Source organism: Micromys minutus (genome assembly GCF_963924665.1).
Source record: "Micromys minutus genome assembly, chromosome: 12".
In the NCBI taxonomy this organism is placed as follows: domain Eukaryota; kingdom Metazoa; phylum Chordata; class Mammalia; order Rodentia; family Muridae; genus Micromys; species Micromys minutus.
The window spans coordinates 50347665-50365675 of NC_137981.1; the positions used below are offsets into that span (position 1 = coordinate 50347665).

General features: G+C 46.4%; 1 protein-coding gene across 2 annotated transcripts; it reads right to left on the reverse strand.

Annotated features, from left to right (window-relative positions):
* Positions 1 to 13202: 13202 nt before the first annotated feature.
* On the reverse strand, positions 13203 to 14067 carry LOC308428212 (prohibitin 1-like; the record flags this gene model as incomplete). Of its 2 annotated transcripts, XM_080926624.1 has the most annotated exons (2): positions 13602 to 14046; positions 13203 to 13271 (listed from the first exon to the last, which is right to left on the reverse strand). In XM_080926624.1, the coding sequence occupies exons 1-2, from the start codon at positions 14013 to 14015 to the stop codon at positions 13203 to 13205; spliced, it is 483 nt and encodes a 160-aa protein (XP_080782750.1). In that variant the 5' UTR covers positions 14016 to 14046. The 2 variants fall into 2 exon arrangements, with proteins under 2 accessions (XP_080782750.1, XP_080782751.1); XM_080926625.1 differs by having other exon boundaries at positions 13203 to 14067.
* Between the last annotated feature and the right edge of the window lie 3944 nt (positions 14068 to 18011).

Sequence of the window (18011 nt, forward strand, 5' to 3'; positions counted from 1 at the left end):
GCCAGCAGGCGTGAAAAGAGAAAGGGTGGGAGGGGGAGGATGGGGAGGAGGAGGAACACAGGAAGCACCTGCTGAGCGGCTGAAGCCTGGGGACTGGGGCAGGTGGCAGGACAGGGGCAGCCAAGAGTCCACAGGTGCCAAGACCCTGGGCCCACTCAGACCTCTCTCCACCTTGGGAATGTCTGGAGGGAGCAGTGAGGGACGCTGCTGGCTGCTGTGGATATATCTTTGGTGGGTAGGGGTGGCATGGGCCACAGCCTGATTTAAGCTCCTTTTTGCCCATTACTTTGACATACAGTTTCTGTTTTCACAGATTTCAGTCGACTTTTCTTTTTGTTTTGTTTTGTTTTTTCCTTCTTTTTTTTTTCCTGAGATGCTTGCCACCCCAAGCTCCAAACTTGTTATCCTCCTGCCTCAGCCTCCCAAATGCTAGAATGACAGATGTGTGTTCACTTTGCTCTTTTAAAGGATTACTTTTGGTCTTTTTTTTTTGGGGGGGGGGAGGGGATGGGGAGGTCGAGACAGGTGTAGTCCTGGCTGTCCTGGAACTTGATCTTTAGACCAGGCTGACATCGAATTCACAGAGATACTGGGATTAAAGGCGTAAGTCACCACAGTCTGGCTACTTTAGGTCTCTTTGAGGCAGGGTTTCTCTGTGTAGCTTTAGCTGTCCTGGGACTCTGTAGAACAGGCTGGCCTCCAACTCAGAAATCTGGCTCTGCCTCCCAAGTGCCAGGATTAAAGGTGTGTACCACTACCCTCAGCTTAAAGAATTACTTCAACACTGAGATCCATTGGATGTGACATAAACTGATGACATCTCACACAAGTCTGGAAACATTCAGGTACTGTTATTCTCCTCCTCTTATTTTACAGACAGATAACCAAAGTTGGGGATGCTGACATATCCAAGGGCGCACCAGCAAATTATTTATACTCTGGAGGCCAAGTTCTTTATTATGGACTAAGGGTGTGTGTGTGTGTGTGTGTGTGTGTGTGTGTGTGTGTGTGTGTGCGCGCGCGCGCGCACATGCGCATGCACAAACTCATCCACATGATATATGACTGTTCCTGTTGTTTACTTATCTCTTCTTCCTAGCAGTGTTTTTCAAGTGACCGAATTTTTCCTTGCCTCCTACTCCCATTCCTTCAGCTCTATCCTGACTTGTGCCATTTAGGCATGAAAGGACTACCCCATTATTCCTCTTGACTGTGCTTAACTGGGCTAGAGTTAGTTGCTCTTGTCTATAACCTGGTTCTCCCAGGAATGGGGAGCTTCAGGGGAGACACAGCTACGGATGGACTCACTCAGGGCCTTTCCTGGCTTCTCTCTTATAGCTCACCACCTCATAGCAACTCTTTCTCTGCTGCCTGGATCTCCCCCTCTCTCCCCCCTCCCCTTTTTTCTTCTCCTTCCCTTGCCCAGAGCTAGGGTGAGGGCACCTTGTGCCTACAAAATCAGGTACTTTTATTTATAGCTCCCAGAAAATCCAACCCACATTTCCCTGTCAATTAAGCACGCTCCAGTGCCTGGCACCACTACATTAACTTGTGGACTGCCTTTGTGGCAGGTACAGGGAGGAGTGGGGGTATGGTTGGTGGCCTTATCTCCCCAGGTGTCCTCAAAGTCCACTGTTAACTCAGCTTCCCACCCTGCAGCCAAATGTCTCTGGCTTTATGCACAGGCAATCTATCGTCAAAGACTCATGGGAGTTCCACCAGGTCTTCTCCAAACTGAGACAAATGGGATTAGGTATCCAGAAACAACCCTACAACGAACAATCCTACTATATCAAATTTTGGGAAAGAGGTGTGGAGCAGCAAGGGGTTAACGACGCCCCGGATAATGACAAGGCGCTTCTGAGGGAGCTTTCTGCACCCACGAATGTGAACACACACTCCCACCCCAGGACTTGAGTGGCTTCCACCCACATGGGATTCAGCCCACACCTGCCCTGAGCAGACACCTGTCCCTGCCTTGATCCCTCCTCACTTCTGAGTCTTCCTAGAGGTCAGGGCAGCTTTGGTGGTGGGTGGAGACTCCAGGCCAGGCACTTGCTCATCCCTTCTCTCCATTTCTGGGAGAGCTGCTCCCCACCCTAGCCTAAGGACTGAGAGTAGAGGCAGCTAGCACTACAAGGGCAGCCAGCCAGCCAGCACGGACGAAGGGTGGGTGTCGACCCAGCTTCTCTACACCCAGAAGGGAAGGGCAGCCGGTGAGGGGACAAGTTGAGGCAGCACCCTAGGAACACCCACACTCCCATGTGAATCCACCCTAAGCAAGCATGTACACACCCCCACACAGGCAGGCATGCACACATACACATGCGCAAGGGGTGCCCACATACCTCGGCATATGCCTTCATAGACATCCTCATTCCTCCACACCCACCTACACACAGATATGCCCCCCCTTCGCCTTGCACATTCTAAGAATGCTCCAGTATTTCCCCTGTATGTTTCTCTATCGTGCCAACCCACACATGCTCATGTCTACACATATCCGCACACATGTGTCCCCCATCATCACAAGCCATATTTGAGGAAAAGAGGAAGCCACAGGCACCAACACATGCATGCCGCTTCCTGAAAGAGGACGAGCAACCCACACGGCTGTCTGTGCACACATGTACATTTGAGCACGCGTCAATCCTTGCCTGGATTCTGGTTTCCTCTCCAAGGAGCCTTTGTAGGTTCCAAGACACAGACTTTGAAAACATGTTTGCTTCTGGCCACATTGGGTCAGACTGATTCTTCTCAGGCCAACAGGTTTGCACACCTACTCAAGTCTACCCACAAACAGAGGTTTGTGCCCACACTTCCCACCTATCCACCTCCGATTGCTTCGAAGTTGCCCCTCCCCACATAGAAACAGCCTGGTTGCTACAGTACTCCCTCAACATGTACTCCCACCCACATGACAAGTGACATGTCCACCCCCTAAAAATATTGCCTCTTGGGGCCCCTGCCACATATACCCACAGGCTACTCAGATAACTGCTGCCCCCGCATACATGTACCTCACGCTTAAAAATGTTCTGAAACATGCTACAAGCCGGTCAGAAACCCCAAAGGAACCTAACTACGTGGAGACCTATCTACGCAAGCTGGCCTCTAGCTTCCTCCCAACCATGCAGACACACTGTACACCCAGGGTCCCCTTCCCCAAGCCCATTCCAAAAAGCTACTGGCGTGCCAGAGGGAAAGCTCCCCCACCCAGCTGAACCTTTTGGCATCTCCGACTGCGCATAATGGTCACGGGATAACTAACTGTGTCGCCCCGGAGACCAGATCCAGCTGTTAAGCTCTTTGCCAAGGACTTAGGGGAAAAGGGACAAGGTCGCCAGGCCTGGAAACCAGGTGTACAGCCAGGACAGTTGCGGGACCCTGGTGGCTGCAGCTCTTAACCTCCCAGCCGGAATAGGCAGGATGGTTTGGGGGGAAGAAGCGTACTTACCTGGCTTCAGCCGGCCCTGCAGAGGGATACTTGGAAGAGGAGGGAGGGAGAGACTATGTATGCGTGGATGATGAGCTCTCCAGGCAGGGGACAGCAGCCTGACGCCTGGGTCACAGGCAGTGGGGATTGCTCGCTCCTCTCTGGGCTACTGGGAAGTCGGCTTCCATGCCCCACAGGCAGCTTCCGTCTGGCTCTGCAGCTACCGCTACTGCTCCCGGCAAGAAAAACGACGTTGCTCGGAACCCAGCGAGTGAGCGAGTGAGCGCGCAAGAAGAGAGAGGCAAGAGCGAAATCAAAGCAGCGTGGAGGAGAGAGAGGCAGAGAAATCGAGAAGGAACAGGAGAGCCAGACCGAATCTGGCTCCACCAATGGGATCAGTGGCTGCTCAGCGTCAGGTGATAACAAGCAAGCTTGGTCCCTGCTCGCCCAGGCTTGTGGGAGGGGGAAAGGGCAGAGGGTCCCCTGGGAGCTATACAGATGTCCTTGGAGGCAGCAGCTGTGGCTTACACCACCTTTCCCCCATTCTTCCAAGACAAGATGCCTTCCGAAGTCTGTTCAACACACCCCCTACTTGGAAATCTCTGGCTTAAATTCAGCCCCCAAACTTTAAGGTGCTCGGAGAGGGGTGGAGCTTAACCCAAGGGCTCTGGAGGCTGGGTAGAAGGGTCTAAAAAGAAGTGTCTGAACTGGGGTTGGTGGGATCTTATCCTCAGTCTAGGTGGTCTCCTAGGAGACCTTCATTGACACACGGCTCCATTTTCTTACCAACTCTTATCAAGAGAAGCCAGCTCTGCAGCCTTGGAGAGTCTAGAGTGTCCAAGGAGAATCTTCTAGCTGCCTATGTGTCCCTATGAAAAGGAGTGGGAGAGAAACGTTGTAAAATAGGGAGGGGTGCACTGAGGCAAGAATGTGGGGGGTGGAAGGATACACAGAGCTTTGAGTGTTCTCATCCCAATCACCCTCCAGGCTCAGGCCAGCAAAGCCCTGAGATTTCAGCCAGAAAGGATGCTAGCAGGAGGCTTGTCTACAACCAAGAACCAGGATGGCTGGATGTCCCCAAAAGAACACTCAAGGGAATTTGATCGAAGCGACAGTGACCGAGAGGAGATACAGTGATGAAAAGCAAAGGTTTTGAAGTCTAATGGAGAGAGGAATAATTTCAGCTCTACAGTTTTCTATAATGCTCTATGACCTTGGTCGGTGACTATCTCATTTGTGAAGTGGGGTGATAATACAAGTTTATTGTTATCGTGGAATGAGATCATTATGCAATTCACTTAGCTCTGGGCTTGGCACCTGAGAGATGTCAGCCAAGTAGTTAGAGTTGCTATCTTTCTCATGGTGGCAGTCTTTGCCGTGTTAAGAGCCTAAATACTTCTAGGGGTAGGAGGGACATTTGGAGAATACACTGAAGAGAATAAGGAGCCCCTGGTTGGCCCTTCTGCACCTACTGATACAACCAAGGACCAAAAATATGTTTTAAGGGCTGGGGAGATGACTCAGAAGAGCACTTGCAAAGAACCCAAGTTCAAGTTGCAGCTTACGACCATCTTTAACTCCAGTTCCAGGGGATCCCATTGCCCTCTTCTGGCCCCTGCTGACACTGTACACATGTGGTGCTGTTGTAGAACACTTTCCTCCAAGACTGAAACCTTTCATCCTACAGGGAAGCTCCTTTAGCAGGAAAGTAAACAACTCAAAATACATTCAGAAAGTTCCTGAAACCGACCAGAATCACTGGGTCCATCTCTACCAGAGTAAGCAATAATAGCCTGAGAGTCCCTCTCAGAGGAGCCAGCCTGAGCTGCAAAGAAGACTCTGTGACAAACTGAGAAGACTGAAACCAAACTAACTCCCCCCCGGGGGGGGGGAAACAAACTAGCTGAACAGCTGGGAAGAGGTTAGACCAACAGAGGATACCCTCTAACCTGCTGGGCTGTGCAGTGTGCTCCAGCTTCCTGACTTTGTGAGCTGTCACCCATGGTGGGATGAGCTTTCTGTTGGGGGTGGGCTTTGGTGATGCAGCAGTTTTTGAGACATTTCTGCTCCAGTAAGTAATCCATCGCCCATAGTCCTATAAGCAACCTTAGTAAAACTCATTGCTTTACCAATTTGGACTTGGGCTGTCAGGTGCTCCCTATCTAAGGGTAAGAAGATATGTATGTTTTCTCTCTCCAGGAAAAGTCTTGTGTATCTTATAACAGACATACCAGTAAAACATCCATACACATACAATAAAATAAAATGTAAAATTTTCTGTTCTGATAAACAGTGGTAGCACACATCTGTAATCCCAGCACTTAGGAGGTAGAGGCAGGTCAGTCACTGTATTTGAGGCCAGCCTGGTATTTAGAGTAAGTTCTAAGACAGCCAGGGATACACAGAGAAACTCTGTCTTGAAACAAATGACAAGAAACCCTTTTTATTCCATATTGAATTTGTTCAGTTGGTAGAGTACTTGAGCACCAGCTAAAATGTACAAAGTTCCCCCCAGGAGTGGCAATGAACATATGTAATCCAGTACTTGGGAGGAAGAGACAGAGGAAAATCAAGAAAATCAAGATTATCCTTAGCTACATAGGGAGTTTGAAGCTAGCCTGGGCTACATAAAATTTAATTGTATTTGTGTTGAACATATACAGACTTTTATTTTTATTTCTTAAACCTCATATAGTATTTAGATTGTATTAGCTATTAGTAAATTAGAGTGGATACACGTACATCACATGTAAATCACATACTGGCTGGTGCATAAAGTACTTGAACATCCCGTGGGTTGGTGTCTGTGGAAATGTTGGATCCAAGCCCATCAGTGCTTAGAGATGGCGTCCAGTGAAGTTCTGGGTACAGATAGGGATTCCGAGCAGGAAGAGAGGCCAGCACCCACAGAGGAGATGGCAGATGAGATGGGGTAGTGGATGGAAAGGGGGTGATGTGGGACAGCGGATGACTGAAGACTGAGGACCTCAGAATGCAGTAGCATGAGCATCAAGGACACTCATGGAGAGCCATGTGGGGTCTGTGGATACTAGCAAGTGTCAGTGACAGTAAAAGAATGCCAAATCCACAGGATGCAAAGCCAAGCAGAAGCCAGGGCTGCCTGAAATGGGCGTGAGAACCTGAGCGAGTCTGGTCAGATCACGAACCACAGAATGTGGACTGGTGTGTCACACAAGGCAGGATTAAGCACCCCTTCAGCTAAACGCAAGGGCCCGGCCCCTCACACACCCACACCGAGATGTTGAAACTCTGAAGAGGTTTGAGACATCACCACCCAGTTAGGAACAGTTTCAGCTGTCTAGCCTAAAACGCTAAGGACCAACCTGAAGGGCAGCAAGGGGGAAAGGGAAGATTCTCTGTGACTCGGTTTCTCTTGTTGTAAAAGGATGAGTCCTGAACCATCTGCACGTCTCACCCTTTCAAGATGGCACGTGAAGTCTGCCTGAGATCATGAGCTACGGTGGGGGTTGGGGTGAGCAGCCGCATGAATGACCCTTTGTGCAGTTGTGTACCCATGAGCCAGACAAGCAGGTGAGGACACAACCCTCTGGATCATGCCTCTTCTTGCCTCAAGGACTCTGCTCAGAACAGGAGGGAAACTCATGGTCAGAACAAAGCGAAGCCAAGTATAACTAGCTACACATAGGAAACCTATCAACCAAACAAGTGGATGCATTGCTATGTTGGTTCTGTTTGGACTTTTTGTTGCTTTTAGACAAGGTTTCACTACGAAGCCTATGGCTGGCCCAGAACTCATTCTAGGGACCATGACCTCACAGAGATCTGCCTGCCTCTGCTCCCAGAGTGCCTGGGTTAAAGATGTGTGCCGCCGTGCTTAGCCAGCATGTTGGTTTAGTAATCTTTTCTTACACAGGTCACACATGGCCTCTGTAGAAAGATGTTAGTACTTCATTGTAAAAATTAAAAGGGGATTAAAGTCCCTAGTTTCACTGACTTTCAGAAATAGGCTTATAATATGTACATGTGCTTTATTACCAAAAGTGGAAGGGTTATAACCTGTTTTTCTGACTTAGCAATACCCTTTGATTTATCATATGGTCTAAATTGCTGTCTTGGGTTCCATTGTCAGGTCCCTTTTGGAACCAATCCTCTACTCATCTGATTCATTCTCTCTCTCTCTCTCTCATTCTAAACAATACTGCACTGAACACATTTATAACAAAATTTTTCTCATGCCTCAACTGCACTTTTAATAAATATGAAAGTTTAAATATGGTACCAAAATGCAGATTTGATAAAGAGACCGTTGTGATGATTCACACCTCTAGCACTTATGAGACTTAGACAAAGAACGGCCTTGAGCCCAGGCTAGCCTGGGCTACTGAGTGAGATTGTGTCTATTAAAAAAAAAAAAAGTCAGAATCAAAGCATAGCAAACAGAACAAAACCTCTACCCAAACAAAACAACCCATTTATGTGACAGTTGAAGGGACTGACATTTGGTTTTGGTTTTGCTTGTTTGAGGCAGGATTTCTCTGTGTAGCCCTGGCTGTCTTGGAACTCACTGGTTAGCCTAGGCTGGCTTTGAACTCAGAGATCTGTCTACCTCTGTCTCCCAAGTGTTGAAATAAAAGAGGTTTGCCACCTCTACCCTGATAAAGTCCTTATTCTTTAGAAATATATATATATAGTAATATTTATAAATTAATAACATAATACATATGATTTGTTTTAAAATGATCTTTGTGGGTGGCGATTGAGATTAAACAAGAGTGGGTAATTACTATTAAAGCCGGGTTCTTGAAGATCTAATGAGCTATTCTCTTCTACTTTTGTGCATCGTTGGGAGTTTCCACATTAAACATTATACCTAAGCCAAGACTGCAGACTGCAACAATAACAAAGGCTCTTATTAAGCGCCAAGACACAGTACCATGCATGTGATTTGGAAGGCAGACTTGAGATTCGTCAATCTCATAACTGAAAGGCTAATGGAAAGCAGGTCCAGTCCCAAAGTTATAAAACCAGTATTTAATTTCAGATCTGAATGCAAAGCCTATACTCCACATAGTAGAGAGAGGACCAGCAAATGCAGCAAATGGGTATACTATAGAAAGAGCCTTTTTAAAAAACATTGATTTATTTATTTTATGAGTGTCTGTGTCTCCTACAAGTGGTTGGGAGCCACCATGTGTGTGCTGGGAACTAAGTCTGGGTTCTCTCCAAGAACAGCAAGTGGTCTTACATTCTAAGTCATGTAACCAGCTCCAGTCTTAATACTGCCGATGCGCTTTGTAAAATCAAGCGTAGATCTTCTTTCTAAGTAAGCTGAGCGTGGAGATCCCATGGGCCCACAAAGCACACGCATCCATAAACCCCGTCCCTCTACTTGTGCTCATGGTGAAAGTCAGGAGGAGTGGCTGTCTACAAGCAGTGCAGGAGTCCACGCTGCTGATTTACTTTTACCACCTGAGGCTGCGTTTGGACACCCTGCAGCTTCCAGTGACCGAGCTGTTCCTGATGGCCCAGCTAATCTGGAGGATGAGGCTAGACGATCATGAGTTTGATGCTAACCTGGGCAACTTAAGGAAAAAAAAATGCCCCTGTGCGGTGGTTTCACTTTTGATGTGGTCTAATCTGGCCTATATCTGCATCACCAAGGGAGAGAGAAAGCCTACCATTGATGACACCATGCACTTTGGACACAGGACTCAGAAGACCCAGGCTGGATCTGACCTGAAAGCCTTCTCCCTGACAACTAGCCTTCGTGGTACCCGAGGGCAGTGCAAGCTTCCAAAGGAGGGAAGTGGTCAGCACTACTACTCTGCTATGACATCTGTCAAGTCCAAGATCAGCCTGACGCACGAGTAACACTAAGGGTGGGGTAGCTGATACCCATTCCTTGGTGATAACCAACAGCTCTCTAATTGGACCAAAGGTTCGATCAACAACAGAGAAACCATGCCTGGTACTAGAAACCTAACCAAATATTTGGAGCTAGTGAAGTCATAGATCTTGGAGAAGTATCTACAACCACCAAACTACTAACCAGCACGACTCTTAACTACATTCTAATTATTTATCCTAATGCCTATAGATAAGTGTAGTTCTAACCTCTCTTTATAATAGATGGAGACCATTCAGAAACCCACAACCTATTAAAATACAGTTGTGGAGTCTAACATCAGTTGATAGATCCACACCACAACTCCTGCACCTAAGACTCAGGGATCATTGCAGAAGAGGAGGCAGAAAGACTGTAAGAGCCAGAGGACCAGGAGTTTACTGTGACGTTGTACCTCCTAGGAAAGTCAGAGAAGCTACATCCATGAAGTCTCACCAACACTGCTGCCTAAGCTTACCTGGGCAAGAATGACACCAATAGACTTGCTAACACGGAAGGGAGAAAGTTCTTCCGTGTCTCTCAACAGACTAAGAAACATCAAGAGACGGAAACATTGTCTCTCCCAGAAGAATACACCAATCATTTATTTAATTCCACATGGTCAAGCTCAAGCCTGGTGGTGCACACCTCTAATTCCAGTGCCTGGGAAGCACAGGCAGATGGATCTCTGGGTTCTAGGCCAGCCTGATCAATATAGAGAGTTCCGGAACAGACGGAGTTATATAGAGAGACCCTGTCTTAAAACAAACAACTACAACAAAACAAATGACCAGCTTTGAAGACATATATACACGTGAGTAACACTATATAGACTGAACAAGTTCCATTTATATATTTAGGAACACACACCACCACCATCAATTAAACAAAGCACTTGCCTAGTATTATGCATGACATCCTAGGTTTGATCTTAGTATTACAAGTCAAAAAAAAAAAAAAAAAAAGAAAATATAATAATATAACTCTGCTTCTCACCTGGACCCAGCCCAGTCCCTCGAATAGCTTTTAGATGAATGGTGTCAGAGTTAAATTTACCTCCTAAAAACAACCCGCCTTTATTTATATATATATTTTTTTGCTTGTTTGTTTGTTTTGATTTGTGAGACAGGGTTTCTCTGTGTTCCCCTGGCTGTCCTCTACTTCGACTATGCTACCTTTGAACTCACAGAGATCAGCCTGCCTCTGCCTCCTGAATACTAAAGGTCTAAAGGTGTGTGCCACTGTGGCCCAGCCTTCACCATTATATTTCTATTTACAGCCAGACTTGTTCCTTGGTTTCAGCACAGACTGGAATTTATCCATTCGTTTTAAAATGTTTGTTGGGTCCTCTAGTGTGTCTGAAGATAAAATAAATAAATCTTTAAGAAAAGAAAAGTCGGGGGCTGGATAGTTGGCTCAGTGGTTAAGAGCACTGACTGCTCTTCTAGAGGTCCTGAGTTCAATTCCCAGTAACCACATGGTGGCTCACAACCATCTGGGATGGGATGTCCTTAGAGCAACAATACATAACAGAAATAAATAAATTTTTAAAAAGAAAAAGAAAAACAAGTCTGTTGGGAACTCATTATGTAGCAGGCACTGTTTTAGGCAGGAGGAATAGATGATGGGCACATCTATCCCACAACCAAGATACTCCTCATAGGGTGTATATATATATATATGAAGGAAGAAGACAGACACATAAACAAGCAGACTCTATAGCTTATTTGGCAGGAAAGAGAAAAGTAAGTCAGGAAATAGGAGTCAGGGAGGTTGTTTTGGTTTGGTTTTTACAATTTTAAGTAAGAGTCGGGAAATGGTGGCACATGCCTTAGACCCCAGAACTTGGGAAGCAGAAGCAGGCAGTTCTCTTGAGTTTGAGGCCAGCCTGGTCTAAAGTGAGTTCCAGGACAGCCAGAACTACCCAGAGAAGTCCTATTTTGGAAAGAAAAAAGGTCAGGGAAGAAGGCCTCTGTGTGACAGTAACTGGGGGATCAGGAAAGGAGGAGGCCGTGCAGCATTCTAAGAGAAGGGAAGAGCTCTGAAGCCGGAGTGGAGTAAGAGGGACAACCTGTGAGGCCAAGGTGGATGTGTGGCTAGATGGCCAGATGATGTGGGGCCAAGGAGGCCACCCTAGTGCTGTTCCTCGGAAATAGACATCCGCTGGGAGGTGTAAGCACAGAAGTGATCTGATGTGGCCCATCTCTCTTGTGCTGGACCACAGAGGCCTATATGGAAGGGAGTCCAGGCAGGAACTTATAATAATAGGAGTCACCAAGAATGATGGTGGCCTGCACCAGAAAGGTGGTGGCTGTGTGATAAGACTCTGGAGAATTCTAGAAAAGCTGATGTGGTGTGGGAGTCCGTAAGAGAAGGGGAGCTGCAAGGGTTTTTCCGTTGAGCTGGAAATACACTCTGCCTAGCATGCCTCAGGCCCTGGTTTTAATCCCCACTATGGGCTCAGAGGGCAGATTTTTGCTATAACAACTAGAGGGACATAGTTACCATTCAGTAAAATGGGGCCACTTTGTTGTAGTTTCAGGAATATCTAAAAATTGGGATGTGGACCTTGGTCTTAGATGGCTGGCAGACATCCAAGTGGCAGTGTGGACAGACAGCTATACATACATATGTGGGCCAAAGAGACTTCTCAGCTGGAGCCCTGAGAAATGCATACAGCGTCTGCTTTGAAACTGATCAATGAAGGAAAGTATGTGTGCGCCACCTGAGTTCTCAGAACTGACGGTAGAGAGAACACGTTGTTCTCTGGCCTTCACACTCAGGCCGTGACACTCATGTGCCCACACCCACACAGTGGTGATCCATTTTAAAAATTAAAGCAATGCAAATATGAAACAGATTAACTAGACAATGGTGGTAAGGAAAATACAGGGTAAAGGGGGGTGGGGGTGGGTAGACCCTGAGGACTAAGTGTCTAGAAGTCCAGGCACATGAGGAGGAACCAGCTTACTAATCGCCTGCAAGGGAAAGCGACCGGATTACGATAAATAACACATGGGAAACAAGCGGCAGCATGAACTCAGCAGCGTTTGCGCACCACACATTCCTTTTATTTTAAGGCAAAGTATTTAAAGATTTCTTACTTGGTATTTCTGATGCCCGTTAAGAATTCACAGACGTGGTTTTTACAGAATCTGGTTATAACTTCCCAAGCCAACCTACAGTCAGACTCTCCAAATTTGTTAGTGACTTTTGTTAGTGACTTTATCAGTAAGAAGGATGACTATATTGACCATGACATTCCTGAGCATAACATGCAATAAGAGGTTATTAATAACAAAATTAGGTCTCCTGGGATCACATCCATAATGCAGGATGCAGCTAAAAATAATTTACAAGGTTCCGTTTAGGCGAGATGAAAGAATCCAAGTCCTCAATCTCTGGGAGAAAACAGAGAGAGGTATAGGAACACAGTGCTCTCTATAGCTTAATTAAAGTAAAACCAGAGAATGTCCCCAGACAGCTTATAATAACCATTCTTAGGAGGCTAATTTCTAAAAGGTCAAAAATTATAGCCGGGGATGTTCAGTTGGTAAGAGTACTTGCCTAGTATGCCCAATGTCCTGGGTCCCATTTCTATAACCTAGGCCTGGTGGCTGTCATGGCTAGTTTTATGTTAACTTGAAACAAGCTAAAGTCATCTGAGGAGAGAACCTCAACTGGAAAAAAAAAAAAAAAATGACTCCCTAAGATCAGGCTGTGGGCAAACCTATAGGGCATTTTCTTTTCTTTTCTATTCTTATTTTTAGAGATCTAAAGTGATTTTACCTTTATTTCCTTCACTTTAAGCCAATCATTCAATTTCACAGTGATTTCTGGGGTGGGGCAGAAGGAAGGCATCATCCAGACCGATCGAGGGAGGCCGTGGCCTGGTTGGCCTCACTGGGGAAGCTGGAGGAGCACGGACTGCCCTGCTGGCAGGTAGGTGATGTTCCGAGAGCGGGAGAGCTGGTAGGCAATGTCCTCAGCAGCTTCCAGCTTCCGCAGCCCAATCAGGCCGTCACCTGCTGTGGCCAGCGAGTTGGCGATCAGCTCGGCTGCCTTGGAGTCCCCCTTAGCAGAGATGATGGCTGCCTTCTGCTGCTCAGCCTTTCCCACCACAAATCTGACTCTCTCTGCTTCCTGCTGAGCCACCTGTTTGGCTTCCACTGCCTCTGTGAACTCCTTCCCGAAGGTCAGATGTGTCAGGGGCACATCATCCAGGATGAGCCCAAATGTTGCTCTCGCTCCGTGGTCCTCGCTCACCTGCCTGGAGACCGGCTCTCTCTGGGTAATCAATTCTCCGGCATCGAATCGAGCCACCACCGACTTGAGGATCTCTGTGGTGATGGACGGCAGCACCCACTCATCATAGTCCTCGCCAACGCTGGTGTAGATTCGAGGAAGCGGGCTGGCCACCGGCTGGAAAAGGATGCGTAGTGTGATGTTGACATTCTGCAAGTCTTTGCTACCAGTGATGACTGGCACATTCTGTGGTCGAGAGCGGCAGTCAAAGATAATTGGTTTCTGTACCCAAGGGATGAGAAAGTGAGTCCCTTCCCCTACCACAATGTCCTGTACGCCACGGAATCGGTCAAAGATGACGGCTCTGTGTCCAGCATCCACGTTATACAAAGCAGAGTTCACCACGCCTCCTGCAACTGCTAAGGCCAGGCTGAACTTTCCGATGGACTCAAACACTTTGGCAGCCATGACTCCTTCTGTTGCTTCCACTCACACCTGCTTTCACTCTGACCTCCACATGAATTCCCCCTACAGGGCATTTTCTTAGTTACTGATAGACAAGAGAGGACCCCAGCCTATTGTGGATAGGAACACCCCTGGGCTGGTGGTCCTGGATTCTATATGAAAGCAGGCTGAGCAAGCCATGAGGAGTAAGCCAGGAAGTACCACCCCTCTGTGGCCTCTGCATCAGCTCCTGCCTACAGGATCCTGAGTTACTATATTGGCTTCCCTTAATGGACTGTGATTTAGGGTATGCAAGCCAAACTAACCATTTCCTCTTCAAGTTGCTTTTGATCATGGTGTCTCATCATAGAAGTAGAAAAATAACTAAAGCACATACCTATAACCCAAGCATTCAGGAGGTAGAGTTAGCAGGATCAGAAGTTCGAGGTCATAAATGGCTACTTAACAAGTTAGAGATCAGCTTGGAAACAAAAGATCCTATATAAACAAATAACTAGTATCTTAAATATCTGATTTGTCTTCTTTCTGGAAATTCCATAAATATCTCAAGAGAATTGATCATACATTTTGATTATAGTCATTACCCGCTATCCTCACTTGTCTCAGTCCCTGACTGTCTTAGGGTTACTACTGCTGTGATGAAACATCATAGCCAAAGAAACTTGAGGAGAGAAGGGTTTGTTCACCTTATGCTTCCACATCACAGTTCACCATCAAAGGAACTCAGAACAGGAACTCAAGCAGGGCAGGAACCTGGAAGTAGGAGCTGATGCAGAAGCCATAAAGGGGTGCTGCTTACTAGATTGCTCCTCATGATTTGCTCAGCATTTCTTATAGGGCCCAGGACCACCATCCTATGGATGGCACCACCTTCAATAGGCTGCTTCCCACCCCCATCAGTAATTAAGAAAATGCCCCCAAAGGCTTGCCTAAGGCCTGATCTTAATAGAGGCATTTTTCTCAACTGAGGTCCCTCTTCTCCAATGACTTTATCTGTGTCAAGTTGACATTAAAACTAGCCAGGACACTGGCCCACTATTTCTCTCCCCAACCAGCTGCCCTTCTATTATTTGTGTGTGTGATTCAATGAGCTTCCCTGGGGGCTGTTTAAAGAAACATGAACATCTTACCAATGGTTACACCACTGAAGAAACATGTGTTTCCTTTCCTCCCATCAACTTTTAACCATCTGGAAAGTCCTCAGAGAGGAGTAGGGATCTATCAGGCTCTCCTCTTTATTTTATTTTTATTTTTACATTTTTAGTAGTGATACATCTTAGCACAGTAGTATGAGTACACTGTAGTTGTCTTCAGACACACCAGAAGAAGGCATCGGATCCCATTACAGATGGTTGTGAGCCACCATGTGGTTGCTGGGAATTGAACTCAGGACCTCTGGAAGAGCAGTTAGTACTGCTGAGCCATCTCTCCAGCCCCAGAACAATATTTTTCATTTTGTTTTTCTGAGATAGGGTTTCTTTGTGTAGCCCTGGCTGTCCTGGAACTCTCTCTGTAGACCAGGCTGGGTGATCTACCTCCCACTGCCCCCCAAGTGCTGGGATTAAAGTTAAATGTATGCACCACTACCACCCTGAGGGCTGGGATAAAAGGCATGTGCCACCACTGAAAAGCTAACTCAGCATTTAAAAAAAAAAAAAAAGGATTTATTTGTTCTCATTCTACATACATAAATGTATGCATGTGCACTGTGAGCTTGCCTGGTGTCCTCGGAGGCCGAAAGAGGGCACCAAATCTCCTGAAACTGAAAGTATAGACAGCCGAGAGCCACTATGTGAGAGCTGAGAACAAGAGCTAGTCTATTAATGACAGAGGCATCTCTAGTACTCTAGCCTAAGTACTTTTTGAGAACAATTTAGTAGCATTAATGATGAACCACAAAATACTCATTGAAAGTAGTCTAGACACCATGGAAGCCAGTTTGTTGTTCTTGTTTCCAAGATTAATGATACAATCATACAATCAACAGGTGCATTCATTCCAGAGACAGGAAAATTTGTATTCACAAAGAGCTACAGTTTATTCAAAGCAACTCTGTTCACAATAGACACAAACTAAACAACCTAGATGTCTTCCAAAGGATGACTAAATCAACCAGATACACAGTAGAAAAAGGAACAAACTAAAGCTACATATCACTTGGATAATAGCCACAAAATTATGAGGATAAAAATGTAGCCACAAGGGGGCTGGAGAGATGGCTCAGCAGTTAAGAGCACTGACTGCTCTTCCAGAGGTCCTGAGTTCAAATCCCAGCAACCACATGGTAGCTCTCAACCATCTGTAATGGGATCCGTTGCCCTCTTCTGGTGTGCTGAAGACAGTGATGTGCACTCATATACATAAAATAAATTAAAAAAAAAATGTAGCCACAAAAGCTGGGCACAGGGACACATACCTTTAATCTAGAACTGCTGAGGCAGAGAGAGGCAGATACTTTTCTGAGTGTTTGAAGTCAAGTCTTGTCTCTACAGTGAGTTTCAGGTCAGCCAGAGGTACATAATAACAACAAAGCAAGTCACATACTGTATGATTCCATTTCTAGAATACTTTTGAAATAACAAATTTTTAGAAATGGAGAATGGATTAGTGGGGGGGGGAGGAGTGCGGGGAGGAAGAGAAGGTGCAGCAATAAGGGAGGCTGTATGTCAAAGGGCAGCTAGAAGGATTCCTGCAGTGTTGAAATGTCTTGTACCATGACTGCACAAATGTCAATATTCTGGTTTTGATTTAAGTGCTGGATCTCACCATTGGGGAAAACAAAGTAAACAGAATCTAGGCTCTGCTGAGTCACCATCATCACCACCTTCATCACCACCACCATCTTCTCACTTTGTAGTCCAAGCTGGGGTGAACTCACAGAGACCCACCTGCCTTTGCCTCCCAAGTGCAACAACATGCTTGGCTCTCCACATCATTTTTTCCTTTCTTTAAAAATACCTGCATATGTATGACATCAAAACGAAGTTTCTTAAGGCTATAATCTAAAAGAAAACAAACAAGGTGGATGTCTCAGATGTACACTAGCTATTTTTAACGATATTCCTGTTCAAACGGAGTACCCCATTAAGGAAACAAATTACAATATATACATATTACATATACATATTATATATATGTATACACATATATGATGTATATATATTCATTGTGTGTGTGTGTGTGCTGCCATTGGTCATTTGTCTCCAACAAAGAATATAGTATTGTGTGGCACAATGTCGTTACATCACAAATATTTTAATGCTAGCAGTCTATAGAATTCTAGCAGAAATAGATTCCTTCCCTAGAACTACATAACGTTTTTATTTGTATTGGGGGGCCGCTGTAGTGTACCATTAAATGACTTTTCCTCCCGGATTAAATTACAACCATCTATTACAATATAAAAAATTTTCAGCTGGGATTGGTGATGTAAAATCTGCACTGGGGGGAGGCGGGGTGTAGGGACAGGACTGCTGCAAGTTCGAGGCCAGCCTGGTCTACTTAAGTTCCAAACTAGATAGGGTTACAGAGTAGGGTTGTCTTAAAAACAGCCCCCTTCCCAACCAAAAACAAAAAACAAAAAAACCCTCCCATTTGAAGAGCAAACTTCAGTTCCAGACTCTTCCCAGATTTGACTAAGCAATCATGAACCCAGATAGGTGAGAAGAGCTATTTTGTCCAAACAGCGTTAGGGTAACACCCGAGGTAGGACCCTAGGGATCGGCAAGAGAAGGCGCTCCAGAGCAAAGGGCCGGGCCCGAAGGTACAGTGACCATTCCAAGGTCAACGCAGGGGAGCTGCAGCCAGCCTCAGCCTCAGGGCTAAGCTCCTAAGTCCGGAGTCCCACCCGGAGCGGCGACCCACTGCTCCCAGAGGCTGCGCAGTCGGAATACCACATACAGCAGGTAGGCGACCTTGGAGCCCCCACTCCCGACCCTGAGAACCGCACCTCCACTCCTTGCCAGGGGTCAAGACACGCCCCACGAGGCACACCCCAGC